Source organism: Microcebus murinus, chromosome 6 (genome assembly GCF_040939455.1).
Source record: "Microcebus murinus isolate Inina chromosome 6, M.murinus_Inina_mat1.0, whole genome shotgun sequence".
Classification (NCBI taxonomy): domain Eukaryota; kingdom Metazoa; phylum Chordata; class Mammalia; order Primates; family Cheirogaleidae; genus Microcebus; species Microcebus murinus.
This window is the reverse complement of record NC_134109.1, coordinates 68305240-68320163: the sequence shown is the minus strand read 5'-3', so window position 1 is coordinate 68320163 and position 14924 is coordinate 68305240. Positions and strand designations below refer to the sequence as shown.

The following is a 14924-nucleotide window of genomic DNA, read 5'->3' as shown; positions in this document are numbered from 1 at the left end:
TGTTAGTGTTTATTTCTTTGGTTTCATCTAGAACAATTTGCTTTATGAAGCTCAGAGCTCCAGTGTTATGTGCCTATATATTTGGGATTGTTATGTCTTCTTATTGAATTGTTCTCTTACCATTATATAACGACCATCTTTTTTTTCCCTTTTAACCACTGTTGATTTAAATTCTATTTTATCTGATTTAAAAATAGTGACACCACCTCATCTTTGGTTTCTATTTGCATGGAATATTTTTGTCCATTCCGTTACCTTGAGGCTGTGTGAGTCCTTACAGTTTAGATGTGTTTCTAGGAGACAGCAAATATTTGGGTTGTGTTTTTTCATCCGTTCAGTCAGTCTATGACTTTTAAGTTGGACATTCAGACCATTCATGTTGAGTGTTAGTAGTGATATGTGGGATGCTATTCTGTTCAACATGTTGAATGACACCTTATTGTTTTGTATTCCTCTTGTGCTATTGGTTTATAAGAGCTGTGAGCTATAAATTTTGGGTTATACTGGTTGGTATCTAATGTGTTGTTGCATGTATAATGGACTTTTGAGCATTTCTTGTAAGGTGGGTCTGGTAATGACAAAATCCCTTAGTATTTACTTATCTGTGAAAAACTTTATTTCCCCTTCATTTATGAGACTTAGTTTAGCAGTATACAAAATTTTTGGTGCATTTCTTTTAGGGTGGGTCTAGTAGTGACAAATACCCTTAGTATCTACTTACCTGTGAAAAATGTTATTTCCCCTTCATTTTTGAAACTTAGCTTAGCAGTATACACAATTTTTGGCTGACAGTTGTTCTATTTAAGGAGACTAAAGATAGGAGTCCATTCCCTTCTGGCTTGCAAAGTTTCTTTTGAGAAATCACCTGTTAATCTCATGAGTTTTTCTTTATATGTTACTTGATGTTTTTACCTCATGGCTCATAGGAGTTCCTCCTTCCTGTCGACTTTGTCCAGTCTGATGACTATATGCCTTGCTGATTCCCTTTTTGCAATGACTGTCCCAGGTGTTTGTTGAGCTTCTAGTACTTGAATGTTTAATTCCCTAGTAAGAACAGAGAAATTTTTCTCAATTATTCCATGCAATAGGTTTTCCAGGCCTTGTGCTTTTTCTTTTTGACCCTCAGGGATGGCTATGATTCTTATATTTGGCCATTTTATAATCATTTCATATTTTTTATAGACTTTGTTTGTTCCTCTTGATTCTTTGTTTTCCTTTTTTGTTTTTGACTGACTAGGTTAATTAGAAAGAGTTGTTTTGAAGATTGAAATTTTTTCTTCTGGTTTGTCTAGTCTACTCTTAAAACTTTCCACTGTGTTTTGAATTTATCTACGTGAATTTTTCATTTCCAGAAGTTCTATTTATTTGTTTTAAATATGTCTATCTCTTTAGCAAATTTTTTATTCATTTCTGCAATCATTTTTCTGGTTTCTTTGAGTTTGTTTTCAATTTTCTCTTGGATCTCATTGAACTTTCTCATAATCCATATTTAGAATTCCTTATCTGTCACTTCAACAACAATAATAAATTAACAGGAGTTAATTAAATTAAAAACTTTTGCACAGCAAAGAAAATATGCAACAGAGTCAATAAACAACCCACAGAATGGGAGAACATATTCACAAACTATACATCTGATTAAGAACTGATATCCAGAATCTACAAAGAACTCTTACAAATCAGCAAGATAAAAACAAAGGAGCCCATCAAAAAATGGGCAAAACACATGAACAGAAGTTTTTTGAACGAAAATAGAGAAATGATCAACAAACATCAAAATATACTCAACATCACTAATCATCAGAGGAATAAAAATCAAAACTATAAGGCAATACCACCTTCCCCTTAAAAGAAAGGCAGTTATTAGAAAGCTAAAAACAAAACAATAGATCTTTACATGGATGCATTAAGAAAGGAATGCTTATACACTATTTGTGGGGTATCATATTAGTACAACCTCTATGGAAAACAGTATGTAGATTCCTCAAAGAAATACATTTAGATCTATCATTCAATCCAGTAATCCCACTGATGGGTATCTACCCAAAGGAAATAAATTCATTTTATCAAAAAGACACCTGCACTTGAATGTTTATTGTAGCACAATTCACAATTGAAAGATGTGAGATCAATTCATGGGAAGATAAAGAAAGTGTGATATATGTATACTATAGAGTACTACTCAGCCAAAAAAGGAATGAAATAATGTCATTTACAGCAACATGGAATAAACCAGAGACCATTATACTAACTGAAGTATCTCAGGAATGGAAAACCAAACACTATATGTTCTCACTAATAAGTGGAAGTTAATAGCTGGGTACACATGGGCACAACGTGAGATAATGGACACGAGAAACCAAGAATGGGGAGGACTAACATATGTGTGTGCAATAAAAACTTACCTACTGGGTACAATGAATAGCATTCTGGTGATGGGCACACACAAGCCCTGACTGAAGCATTATGTAAGATATCCTTATAATAAAAGCATTTGTACCCTCTTAATTAATACTTTGAAATAAAAATCCTATACAATTTACTAATTGGCACACTGAACACTATTCTGGAGATGGGCACACAAAAAGCCCTGACTGAAGCATTTCACAAGATATCCATGTAACAAAAACAAAACACTTGTACCCCCTTAATTAAAACAGGTCGTACTCACCTTAGCAGTATGCAGAGTTGAATACACCAAACAAATACCCCACGTGGTAACCCACTTCCTGTCTTACCACCACCACAGACTTATCTTTTGGGAATATTTGGAATGCCCTCTTTAAATGTAAACATTCTGTGAGAAAGAGAGCTTCTCTTATTCCAAGATTTTCAGCAAAAGTCCTGGATTTAATATTCTTTGGATTGAAACAAATTATCATTTTTTTTATTTCGGCATATTATGGGGGTACAGATTTTAAGGTTTCAATAAATGCCCTTTCCCCCCTCCCCCAAATTATCATTGGTTCCATTAAAATTAAGTGGCCTGGTTCGTTTATGCTTTGGGCATTTAGCACTCCTTAAGCTGAGGTGGGGACTGTCCTACCCCAACCATGGTTCCTGAGTGTGGGGAGCAGGGGGATTCCCCTCAAGAAGTGCTGCTTGCTGTTGCCAGGTGATGGGGAAATGAATGCTAGACAAACAGCAACTGTCCAGTAAGTTTGCTCTGCCCGGTGTCCAGAGAGCATGTGTCTGATACTCCTGGGCCTCACAGTCCTAGGCTGTCCATAAACAAATGTACACAGTTCATCCGGAAACTCTTAGCAACGTGAAGACAGAGAAAAGAGTCATGGAAACGAAACATTATGAGTTCTAAACAGCCCCAATGCAATTCTGTTAAAGGAACACAAAGTTAAAGGAACCTTGTGAACACCTAGAAAACTAGTGGAAGGAAATATGCTTAGGCATTAAAGATGATGATCTTGGGGTGGTAGAATTATCAACAGTTTTAATTTTTTCATTTACATTTTCTGCATTTAACTTCCTTTTTAGGATAAGAATAGATTACTTTTATACCTAGAATAATTTCCCCATAGTCTAAGTGCACTGATCAATGGCATTCAGCAAACCCCGTGTTTTCAGTTTAATCTTTTCCAAGGTGAACATTTTAAAAACAAACTTACTTTTCTAAATACATTGTTACATTAAAGATTTAGAGAATGTTGAAAAATAGAAGAAAAAATTAGCCAGTAGGCTATAAGATACCTTTGAACAAATAATTTTCATTATAATAAGTTTCTGTTGAATAAATGTATACACATGCACACACACAAATGTGTGTCTGTGTATCCATATATCAAATATATGTTTGAATAGTTGTTACAACACTGGACATAATCTTTGATATACTATATCACTTAACATAAAACAGTATATGCATTTCACGATGACATTAAGAATTTATTAGTAAACATCATTTATTGTTCATGTGTATTACAATTGAGTATATAAGAAATGAAATTACTACTGACAACCACCGTTAAAATTTTGGTATATTTTTCAAAATATTTCCCCCCATGCAAATTATATTTTCATAATTCAAATGGTATTCTGCTACATATAAGATAGTCTAACCTTTTTTAAGTTGAAAATGTAGAGAGAACATTCTTCTCTATCAAGGAATTTTCCATTTATAGTATATTATTTTTACTTTTAAATGAGTTTTGTTTTTTTGGTATAGTTTTAGATATACCCCATACCCAATTTTATCTATTACTAATATTTTACATTAGTATAGTACATTTATTACAATTGATGAACTGGTATGGATACATCATTATTAACTCCAGTCCATAGTTTATTCAGTTGTTATTATTATTTTTTTTTTTTTTGAGACAGAGTGTCACTCTGTTGCCCACACTAGTGCTATGGCATCAGCCTAGCTCACAGCAAACTTAAACTCCTGGGCTCAAGCAATCCTACTGCCTCAGCCTCCCGAGTACCTGGGACTACAGGCATGTGCCACCATGCCCGGCTAATTTTTTTTCTATATATTTTTAATTGTCTGGCTAATTTCTTTCTATCTTTAGTGGAGACATGGTCTCGCTCTTGCTCAGGCTGGTTTTGAACTCTTGGTCTTGAGGAAGCTGCCCACCGAGGCATCCCAGAGTGCGAGAATTAAAGGCGTGAGCCACTGTGCCTGGCCATCAGTTGTTATTTTTTATTTGTTTTTTACCTAATATCCTCCTTCGGATCTTCTGATCCAGGATCCTACCCAGGGTAACATGTTACATTTAATTGTCATGTCTCCTTAGGTTCCTTTGGGCTGTGATAGTTTCTGGTACTTTGCTTGTTTTTGATGACCTTGACATTTCTGAGGGATTGTAGCCATGCATTTTGCAGTGTTCCTTTATTGGGATTGGTCTCATGTTTTGCTCATGATTAGACTGGAATTATGGGTTTTTGGTGGAAGATCACTGAAGTAAACTACCATTTTTATCACACCATATCAAGGTTACATACTATCAACCTGACTTATCACTGTTGACCTTAATCACCTGGCTAAGGTAGATTTCCCGCTGTCAGATTTCCCGCCGAAAAATTACTCTTTTAATTCCCTTTTTCCATACTGTGCTCTTTGGAAGGAAGTCACTATGCTCAGCCCACACTTCAGAAGTGAGAACTTAAATAGTGTTAATAACTGCATCTTATTCTGTCCTGTAGATGTGACATAATTTACTTAAGCAATCTCCTTTTACTGAACATCTCAGTTGTTTCTTTTTTTTTTTTAGTAGTATAAATGATACATCAATGGACAACCTTTTATACAGATCTTTAAATACTTATCCAACTTTTATATTAACTACTAGAAGTAGGATTGCGAGATTAAAGTATATATGCATTTCTAGGATGTTTTGTACTTATTGCTAAATTGCTTTCCAAAGACATGGTAGCACTGTTCACTATCAATATCAATTTAGAGTTATGGCTATTTAATCACGATTTTCATCTCTTTTATCTAATGCACTTAATTTTCATCTCTTTTATCTATTGCAATTTTGTCTATTATACATATATGATGAACATCTTCTTGCACAAAGCCCCTTTTCCTTCTTTAGGATAAATTCCCTGGAGAAAGATTACTATGTCATCTAAAAAAGATTGAAATTGAATTATTTGAATACCTATAGGGAAGCTTGCTGAGTATGATAGAAAACCTAGATTCAATCATTCCTTTGCTTGGACAGGGCTTTACAGAGACCTGACTGGTGAAGGGCTTCCCATTCTTTGTACTGTCATGATCATTACTGTCTGACACTGTTTCTTCATAGTGTGTCTCATCTGTCAGATCTTACCTTGTACCAGTGGTAGCATGGGTCCTAGTAATCTGTTTTAAAAAGAAGAGCTCAAACTTTCTTCCTTTGAGTCTTGTGGGGTTGGAGTGGGGTTGTTGGTTTGGTTCCTTGCCCAGGTTGCTTTCAGATGCAGCCCTCATGTTTCTGCTCTTCTGCTCTGTGACACAGGAACTGTCTCTGGATGACTCCCCTGCTCCTCTCTTGCCTCCAGCACTCACCTAAAAGGCCAGATAAGGTTTCAGATCCTTTCAGGTGACCTGGGATTCTGGAAACATTCCCTACGGCTCAAAACTCCAGTTAGGTGTGGCAGCAGATTCCTGCTATTGCTCCTCTCTGGATTGCTTCCCTTTTCCCTCTTTAGCTTCTCTCATGGAATCAGTTTCCTGTCATAAACTCCTTCTATTTTAAAATATTTGCAGGGCTCCTAGGTTTTGAGGGGGACACTGACTAATACACTTTAGGGTATTGCACTAGTTTACTATGGCTGCCATAACAAAGTACCACAAGCTGATGGCAACAAAGAACAAAAATTATTCCCTCATTGTTCTGGAAGCCAGGAGCCTGAAATCAAGATATCAGCAGAGTTGGTTCCTTCTGGAGGCATCTGAGGGAGTCTGTTCCATGCTTCTCCTGCCTTCTAGGGATAGCCAACATTCCTTGGCACTCTGTGGTATATGCACGCATTGCTCCAATCTCTGTAACTGTTGTCAGATGGTGTTCTTTTGTGTCCATGTCTAAATTTCCGTCTTTTAAAGGGACACCAGACATTGGATTATAGGCCAGCCTAATCCAGTATGAACTTATTTTAACTTGGTGACATTTCCAAAGACTCTATTTCCAAATAAATTTGCATTTACAGGTTCTGGGTGAACATAAATTTTTTGGGGGAGGGACACTATTCAACCCAATACAGTAACATCTTAATTTGAGTGTTCCACTGAAAAACCATGCCTGAGGCAAGCATTAGAGGTAATTAATTCATTTAAGAGGTGATTCAAGGTACTGGAGCAAAGAAGTACGAAGAATTAGATGGGAAAAGGAGAGCTAACCCAGAGTGCATTCCCAAGGTGTTTATTGCTGTGGGAACCAGAGCTGTATTCTGCTGGGGGCTCTTTGAGGATCCATAAAGAATGGATGTCAGCATTGTCTTTCTGAAATTCAAGAGGCTGGGTCATTAGCTTGCCACTCCCCATCTCTCATTGGTTGAATGTTGTCTCTGGAAGTATTAACTCTTCTGTACTTGAGGGCTGAGACTGCTTTTGGATGGAGCCAGTTCCTCCAGCTTTAGAGAGTACCTTGAGGCAGAACAGCTTAGAGATGCTTGGGTGCCTGGGAACTTGAAGTGCAGCTCAAGCAACAGGTGGGGTGACATGGAGCCAATTCCTCCAGCTTTAGAGAGTGCCTTGAGGCAGAACAGCTTAGAGATGCTTGGGTGCCTGGGAACTTGAAGTGCAGCTCAAGCCACAGGTGGGCTGATGTGGCCCATTGCTAGCAAACTAGTATCTACTACGAGGGATGTATTTCACCACGCTTGCTGTGCAGGTCTGGCCCATGTCTCATGGATTAGGTGAAATCTCTTCAATCAATTGTTCAAATCTCTCCTCTTCCTTTGTCACTGTCTCAACATTCTGAATGGGCGACATCTCTTCTCTGGGGCTCCTGCCTCCCCCATTCACTCTTTTCTGGGTGACAGCTCTCTTCTACATTTTCAAAAGGAGGAAGGAAGACATGACTCTTTGGTGCTTAAGGAAAGTTGTTAATAGAAGCAAATCGTATTTCATGTTTCTTTCCTCTTTCTCTTTTATTTTACAGATTCTATGCTTGACAGTACATATTTATTTGTCATATTATTGGTAGTGATGTTCCCTCACTCATCTGATTTAGGATTTGTCCAGGACCTTAGCCTGGTGGTTTTGTTTCTGATCCAGCTTACCTAGTGGCTGGCTGATGGAAATGATGCCCTAAGGTAACTCGGGATTTGGGCCAATAACAGTTATGTGTGGTGGGCTAGATGGCTCACTCCATGTCTCTGAAGATAGGTGCCAGGGAACAATGATAGCTTGTCATTTGGGATCTGGTCAGAGGGTCTGGTCTGGTGGAGGTCACCGTGTCAAAAGAGCACAGCTCTCCAGAGCATGTGGGTTGGCATATCTTTTCTTTAATATTTTGAGGAGAGCTGGTGCCTGTAAGGTAGAGAACATCAGGTCTTATAACATTTCTGTCTGTCCTACCTAAATATGGGACCAATAATTAGCCAAAGATAAGATGATAGCCAAAAAGTTCTGTGACTTGATGATGTTAAGAATGTTGATTGAAATGGAATATGGTGACAAGTGCAAGAAAAAATTAAAAACATATCTTGGAAACAGAACATGGCTAATTAGTTTGTTGAAAAGATGAGCAAACAAGTAGTTTATATTATAATAGGTACTAAACTTTGCTGTGGTCTTATGTTTTTAAGTGCTTTATGTTCTTTATATGGTAGAATACCCACAACAATTATGTAAGGTATTGATACTATGTCTTGTGAACCAAAATAAAATCTTAAGCCCCCCACTGACTGAACAGATGCCCTCTGGGCCAAGGGGAGCCCAGAGAAACCGTAAAACTGAATTCTAGCCATGACAGGATGGGAGGTCAGACTCGCCTCATTATGCTTCCTTCCTTGCTAACGGCCATCATGCTTTTTTCCTAAGGGCTAAACGGAAACCAATTTCATGATCCAGACCAGCATTCTTCCCTAGGAGAGAGCACCAACCACGGAGTCTTCGGAGCTTGTGCAGAGAGGGTTTTACGTCCTTGCTTCACCTTTTGACAACCAGAGGGCAGCCAGTTCTGAACACGGACCCATAGAGGGGCATGAAGCTGATTGTGCATACACATGTGTCTTCTTTCATAATATTGATGACTCCTCCTATAGCTTGTTTAATATGTGTGTTTGGCCATGTCACTTGGCATGAATTTCTGCATCCCTCTGAGCTCCCATCTCTGGGTTCTGCCTGGAGCTCTGTTTCCCGGCCTGCCAAGATAGTAACCCAAGGCTGCAACCCGTTGTGAGAAATAAAGCTCTCCTTTGCAGATTTATGAGCTGCCCACAGATAAGAAGATACACTCTGTAAAAGAATTTAAGGAGGTTTATTCTGAGCCAAATTTGAGGACCATGGCCCAGAGCCAACCCAAGAAGCCTTGAGCAAGTGGGCTTGCTGTCTTCAGTTTGGTTTTACACATTTTGGAGAGACAGGAATTACAGGTAAAGTCATAAATCAATTCATGGAAGGCATCCATTGGTTTGGCCCCTATACATGGGACGTCTCAAAGTTGGCGCTTACAAGTGACAGGTAGATTTAGGGATTCTTTAGTTGACAGTTGGCTGACAGAGTTAGGATGTTTCCAAAAGACTAGGAAAGGAATGCCTGAGTTAAGATAAGGAGCTTTACGTGATGCTATGCTGGAATAATTACTGGATTACTTTAAGTTGTAATAATTACCTGAATTATTTCAGGTTGGGAAGTGAATCACATCATAAAAACCTCTTTACTGAGCTTTATCATCTGTAGGCAGGACTCCCTTAAAAAGGAATTTTTTGGGCAAAAGAGAAGGTTAACATTCAGTGGTCAGAGTCTTGTCAATTTCTTCAGTTAACACTGTAATTTTAGAGAAAATGGTTGTGATCCAGAGAAGTTAAGTAACTTACTCGATTTCACACAGTGAGGAGGGAGCAGCCAGGGTCTGAGCACCATAGTTTGATTCCAGGGCATCTAATGTTCACTACTGTAGGGACCTAGGGCCCTTGGCCTGCAATGGTTCACTGGAAAATCACTGACATGAGGCAGATTGACTAATTGGAGAAAAAGACACATAAATTTTATTTAATGTGTATCACTGGAAACTTCAGAATGAACATTCAGCTCCTGTATGAGGTACAGAGGTCCATAAAGAATGGGGGCTTGGATTGTAGCCCAATAGGTTTTGGGAGGCAAGACAGGTTATGGCAGCGAGAAGGGAAGCTTAGCTGGCAAGGGTGGTCCTGTCATGCAGGTAAAGCCTCACAGGTAGCAGCCCTCAGAGAGAACAGATGGTAAATGTTTCTTTTCAGAACTTTAAAGTTTCAGCCTCTCAGTCAGTCTTTTGTGGATTGGGTAAGGAAAGACCTGGCTGCTCTAATGGAGATTCTCCACAGATGCAAATTTCCTCCCGCAAAAGACAGCCTTGTAAGTATCACTTCTGCGGCAGCCAGCCACAAATAGATGAAAGGAATATATTTTGGGGTGAAATATTTCTAATTTCCTATACCACTATACACCAAATTCCATGGAATCTGGAAAAAAAAGGTCAAAGAATGAGACTTTTTCTATAACTCTGAATGGGGTCAGTGTAGGTCTCTTAGCAGAGAAAGGTGCTCAGAGAAAAGGGTCCATCAGCCTCATAGACATGTCCACCAAGGTCACAGGGCACCTTTGCCCTGCATCTCCATTTTCCCAGTAGCCACCTCCCTCCCCACTGGCAGAGGAAGAATGTCACCTGGGCGTGGGTGGCTAGAGCCCAGGCTTCTCACTGAAACACAGCCATGCTGACAGGCAGGATTTTCCCAGATAAATACATCATAATGTCACTATGAGGAGGTGTTCTGCAATGTCTATAGTGTGTCAGCCTGGCTGTTGAAAACTCTAGTCCCAGAGCCTTGTCATGCCCAATAAGTTTCGTCCAGAACTAGATAGAACTAAAACATCAGAACTAGGTAATTTAATTTTATCTTTTGCTACAGATTTCTTTCTTCCCTACCTATTTCTTCCTTCCCTCATTCATTTAGTCATCACCATTTTTTTCAAGTGTGAACTATGTATGTGTTCACAGCTGGAAACTTTATTTACTCAGCGTTCCAGTTTTGTAGCTGCTGTGTGTGACCTGCAGAATATGTAGGGGGCAAGTGGTGCATAATGTTGTATTAGGTCTCTGGGCTCCTGGCCACACCAGTGTTTGCTTCTTTAGTACTCTTCGAAGCACTGTCATAGATCTTTTTTTTTTTTTTTTTGAGACAGAGTCTTGCTTTGTTGCCCAGGCTAGAGTAAATGCTGTGGCGTCAGCCTAGCTCACAGCAACCTCAAACTCATGGGCTCAAGCAATCCTTGTGCCTCAGCCTCCTGAGTAGCTGGGACTACAGGCATGCGCCACCATGCCCAGCTAATTTTTTCTATATATATTAGTTGGCCAATTAATTTCTTTCTATTTTATAGTAGAGATGGGGTCTCACTCTTGCTCAGGCTGGTTTCGAACTCCTGACCTTGAGCAATCCACCCGCCTCAGCCTCCCAGAATGCTAGGATTACAGGCATGAGCCACCTTGCCCGGCCTGTGTTGTAATACATCTTTTTTTTTTTTTTTTTTTTTTGAGACAGAGTCTCGCTTTCTTGCCTAGGCTAGAGTGAGTGCCATGGCGTCAGCCTAGCTCACAGCAACCTCAAACTCCTGGGCTCAAGCGATCCTCCTGCCTCAGCCTCCCGAGTAGCTGGGACTACAGGCATGAGCCACCATGCCTGGCTAATTTTTTATATATATATATATTGGTTGGCCAATTAATTTCTTTCTATTTTTATAGTAGAGATGGGGTCTCGCTCAGGCTGGTTTTGAACTCCTGACCTTGAGCAATCTGCCCGCCTCGGCCTCCCAGAGTGCTAGGATTACAAGCGTGAGCCACCGCGCCCGGCCTTGTAATACATCTTTAAATATTTTTTCCAAGTTTTGTAAATGATATCAATGGTAATTTTTGTTCAAAACAATCTTTGGACTGTATAATTGTGTGTGTGGTGTGTGTGTATGAAATGCATCTTCATTTGCTCTTCTTTCAACTTTTAAGTATGATTTACATTTATTTCTTTCTAGTGGATGGGGCAACAGAGAGTATAGGTTTTACTATGTATGTAGGATTGCAAGGGGATTTACATACCTTACCTCATTTAATCCACATAACCTTTGTGGGAGCCATAATCAGTAATTCATCTGTCAAATTTCCATCGTACAGATAGGAAACAGGATCAGACACATGGAGAACTTTATTCAAGTCACATAAGGTCAAGGTGAGTGGGAGATGGCTAAGCTGAGAAGTTTCCATCCCACCACCCGGCTCACCAGGGGTTATTAGAGACTGGGTTACTGGTGAGCCTGGGGTGTTCCACTCCAGGCAGTTTTCTGAGCAGAGTCTGGAAAAGCATCATGGGGGGTGTCAGATGACCTTGAAGGCCTTTGACTGTGAAGAGGAGTTCTGGAGAGGACACTTATCCCCTGGCTGAAAGAGGGGACTCTGGAGGTCTGGGCCTAGCCCTGGCTCAGTGGCCGACTGGCTGTTTGATGTTGGAGCAGGCATTTCAGTTTCCTGGGCTTCTGTTTCTTCTTCCACTAAAAGACACTCTGGGACTATGGCACTCATTTTCTACATTCTGTTCACAAATCGGAAACCACATTTTATAAAATTAATAAAGGGCAATAAGTGGGGAACTGTGGTAGGGGCCTGAACTGTGCAAAGTTATGGGCATAGTTAGAATATATGTCACCAGCCATTGTTCCTTAGCTTGCTCTCCTATAGTTGCCTAAAGGTCATAAAATTTAATAACTTTCTTCATTGCTCCCAGAGATCACATAATGCACGTGAAACTTAAGGCTGGTCTTTGTGATTATCTCCCAGGCCCTGGCTTGTGGTGGACCAGGTGACCCAGTAAGACCAGTGGCCCATACCAAGGAAGCCACTCAACTTGTCTTGTGACCTGGGCACTTATGAGTGCAAGAAGACAATTTCTACTTCCCAACCCTATGAGTTAATCCCCAGCCAATCAGAAGACCCAGTTCCCCTGCTCTTTGCCTGTCAAACTGATGGGGCTCAGTACTGCAGTCAGCTTGACCTTCAGCTCAAGACAGAGAAAACAATTTTAGGGATCTTAGAGAAAAATCTCTCAACTTTTCCCCACTAAATATGATCTTAGAGAAATCATTTCTCTAAGATTTTCCCCAGACCATGTTATTCTAGTTTGATTCTGTACGGGAAAGGGCTGGCACTAATGACAGGTACTGTGTTTCTGAGCAGTCCCTGAGATTTGGATCTGCGCAATGACAGTCACCCCTGCTACTTTTAAAACAAATGAAAACAAGGTTGCCCTGGTCCTCGTCTTCTCCAGCTGCCGACCTAGGTGAAAGGATGCTCCAGTGATCACAATTTGTGTCTAGAAACTAAAGGGTTAAAGTCATTTCCAAATCCCACACCCTGCTGTTCTAGACTCACATGTAGTAATAGTCATATAAACTGTGGTCAGAAACAAAAATAAGATGGAAATACTTCATTCCCATAGATTTCCCACTTAGATCTAGGTCTTGTGGACTAATCTGGAGGATAGGGAGGGAGTTCAACAGTTTGGATGTGAGTTTTTGACACTGTCAGTTTCACTTGGGCTCAGATGATAGAGTCTGTCGTTGTGCTCACTGTTTATCCCCAATGCCTGGCCCGTAGTAAGTGCTCAATGAGTGTGTGTTGATTGATAGAAAAACTGATGCTTCCCAGTCCTTGTGCAGAGAGGAATCCTTTTGAACTCAAAAGGCTGATGTAGCCCAAGTGGCCAGCAGGGAGTCTTAGTCTAGAGGTTGGCAGTGACCAAAAGGGACAAGCTGAAAGGGGCTCACACTGCTGAGTGACCAGGTGACCAGGTGGCTGAGTGACCCTGAGCATGAGGGCACACAGGGCTGGATGTGAGGGGTTGAGCTGGCCCAGTGCAGGGGAGAGATGGGGCCAAGTGTTCTGGAGAGAGGCTTTGCCAGCCCTGTCCTCCATGGGTCCTGCCTGGTGCCAGCGTGGGCCTTGTCCCTGTGAGACCCTCTAGGCCAGGCCATGATCCCGGTACCCTAGGTGGGGAGACATGAGGAAGGGGTCAGCTCAGATCAGCCTGGTCTGGAGAGGGCAGGAGCCGGTGGACTCTGGGAATTCTCAGCAGGGACGTAGAAGGTGCAGCTGGGAGGCTGGAGGCCGAGCAGGGCCCTGAGCTCAGAAGGGGGCAGGAAAGGATGGGGAGCCTCCATGGGGTGGGCCTGTGTCTCTTCTTAGAGACCCCAGGCTGTGCCTGCCTCTCTGTCACATAACACAGGGGAAGGACGTAAGCAGTTCACCCTGAGCCCAGGACCAGAGCGGTCTGTGTTTTCCCCTGACGGTGCTCAGCTGCAGCCCTGGCAGAAGGGCAGGCCCTATGGACACGGGTCTGGATAAGAAGCAGCTGGGGCTGTGCGCGATGGCTCAGGATTATAATCCTAGCACTCTGGTAGGCTAGGCTGGCAGACTGTATGAGCTCTGGAGTTTGAGACCAGCCTGAGCAACAGCCAAACCCCATCTCTACCAAAAATGGAAAAAATTAGCCTGGCATGGTGGCGCATGCCTATAGTTCCAGCTACTCGGGAGGCTGAGGCAGTAGGATTGCTTGAGCCCAAGAGTTTGAGGTTGCTGTGAGCTAGGCTGATGCCATGGAACTCTAACCTGGGCAACAGAGTGAGACCCTGTCTCAAAAACAAAACAAAACACAACAAAAAAACCCAGCTGGGTCAATGCTCTTTGTGGGAAATTGGGGGTGGTGAGGGGAGAGGGAAGAGAAGAAAGCAGGAAGCAGCAGAACTGTGTCATTGGCCAGCCTACACAGAGCTGGTGCCTGTGAATGAAGTCAATGAATAAATGACAAACCAGCCTTCCCATTTAGCTAGGGCACATTTATTCAGCTGCTGGCACCTCCCTCCCGCAGTGTGAATGTGGGCTCAGGTCCAGAGAACTTGATTAGTCTTACAGGGGGCTGAGGCTGCTTTCCGCAGTTGGAGCTTTTTCATGGTTTTCTTTATCCAGGGTAGGAAACTCGAGATCCTTGTGAAGACACATGGAGATGTCCAATTTGGGTGTCCATGGGAGACGATGCCCTGGGCCACATTGTCACACACGAGAGGGCCTCCAGAGTCCCCCTGTGAACATAGGGGGCGAACTGGCTATTGCTCTCTTGGTCCCTGCCATCTCAAGCCCAACCCCCCCCACCCCCGCCACTCCAAGGAAGGGGGACGTGCATGGCCAGCATGTGGAAACCAGAGGGCAGGTTATGTCCCGGGGGCCTCAGCTCCC

The 14924-nt window shown here is 41.6% G+C and overlaps 1 protein-coding gene across 1 annotated transcript in view; it reads right to left on the bottom strand.

The window, feature by feature from the left end:
- Window positions 1-14512: 14512 nt before the first annotated feature.
- LOC105864436 (granzyme B-like) overlaps window positions 14513-14924 on the bottom strand; it is a 68028-nt gene continuing 67616 nt past the window's right edge. The window contains exon 5 of the mRNA XM_076004144.1: window positions 14513-14770. Within this exon, the coding sequence (XP_075860259.1) occupies window positions 14573-14770 (198 nt within the window). The 3' untranslated portion in view covers window positions 14513-14572. The remainder of the gene's footprint in view (window positions 14771-14924) is intronic.